Here is a 944-nt window from a genome sequence, read left to right as displayed (position 1 = left end):
ATGTCTATTTCAGAGCTTCCAGATATTTGCCCTTCGGTGGAGGCATGGCATAAAGGATATGAGCTTGGAGAGGCATACATTGATGGAGGTGCCCAGATATGTGTGATGACTCAATCTTGTGTTGAGAGGTTGGGATTGGAGGTTACTGATCCTTCTCACTTCCGAATAAGAATGGCCAACCACGCCAGAGTGAAGAGTTTCGGGGTAGTGAAGGATTTGGATGTGGAAGTCTTCAATGTGCATTGTAGAATAGATTGTCATGTTATGCCGGCAGGTATGGGCGCTTACCCTCTCATTTTAGGCAGACCTTGGTTGAGGAAAGTGGGAGCTATTCAAAATTGGGGGAAGGGAATAATCTCAATATATACATCTAATGGGAAAAAGTTCAGTTTTGATATGGTGAGTCATGCTGAGATATCAAGCCCAATCGAAGAAGAAGAAAAGCAGAGTGAGACCACGAGTGAAGAAGAAAGTAGTATTACTTCTGACAGTGATGAAGCCCAGGTTGCTTTTATTGAGGGAGTGAACTTTCTGGATACAAGTGAGCAGGCTGAAACTGTACATCAGTTAGAAGAGAACAGATTTGAAACAATGGAGGAGTTTATGCAATCTAAAGAGGTACCTGTCCCAACACAGGAATTAGTACAGCAAATGATTAATCCAGATCTTACTCTGAAAGAAAAGGAAGAGTATTAAGCCATGTTGCACAGGTATCCCCATTTATTTATCACATCGTATGAAGAGATTAGAGGGTTTAAAGGGAAGCCTTTGAAGATTGAATTGAAAGAAGATGCAAGGCCGGTATTTCAGAAAATGAAAAGACTGAGTCCTGAGCAAGTGAGAGTACTTCGAGAGGAGGTGGTCAAGTTGCTTAAGGCTGATATAATTTTCCCCATTATACACTCTGACTGGGCCAGCCCGGTGGTTATCGTACCCAAGAAAGA

The 944-nt window shown here is 42.4% G+C and overlaps 1 protein-coding gene across 1 annotated transcript; it reads left to right on the top strand.

Annotated features, from left to right (window-relative positions):
- Positions 1 to 696, top strand: LOC147888717 (uncharacterized). Its single transcript, XM_087392349.1, has one exon. It carries the CDS (start codon positions 1 to 3, stop codon positions 694 to 696), a length of 696 nt encoding a protein of 231 aa, XP_087248475.1.
- The last annotated feature ends 248 nt before the right edge of the window (positions 697 to 944 follow it).

Source organism: Dipteris shenzhenensis, chromosome 21, assembly GCF_047967505.1.
Source record: "Dipteris shenzhenensis isolate YYH24624 ecotype China chromosome 21, Dip_SZ_1.0, whole genome shotgun sequence".
Classification (NCBI taxonomy): domain Eukaryota; kingdom Viridiplantae; phylum Streptophyta; class Polypodiopsida; order Gleicheniales; family Dipteridaceae; genus Dipteris; species Dipteris shenzhenensis.
This window is presented reverse-complemented; position numbering and strand designations above follow the sequence as displayed.

Bases quoted from the DNA above. Each gene is read 5' to 3' on its own strand.
- LOC147888717 (XM_087392349.1), top strand. From the start codon at position 1: ATGTCTATTTCAGAGCTTCCAGATATTTGCCCTTCGGTGGAGGCATGG.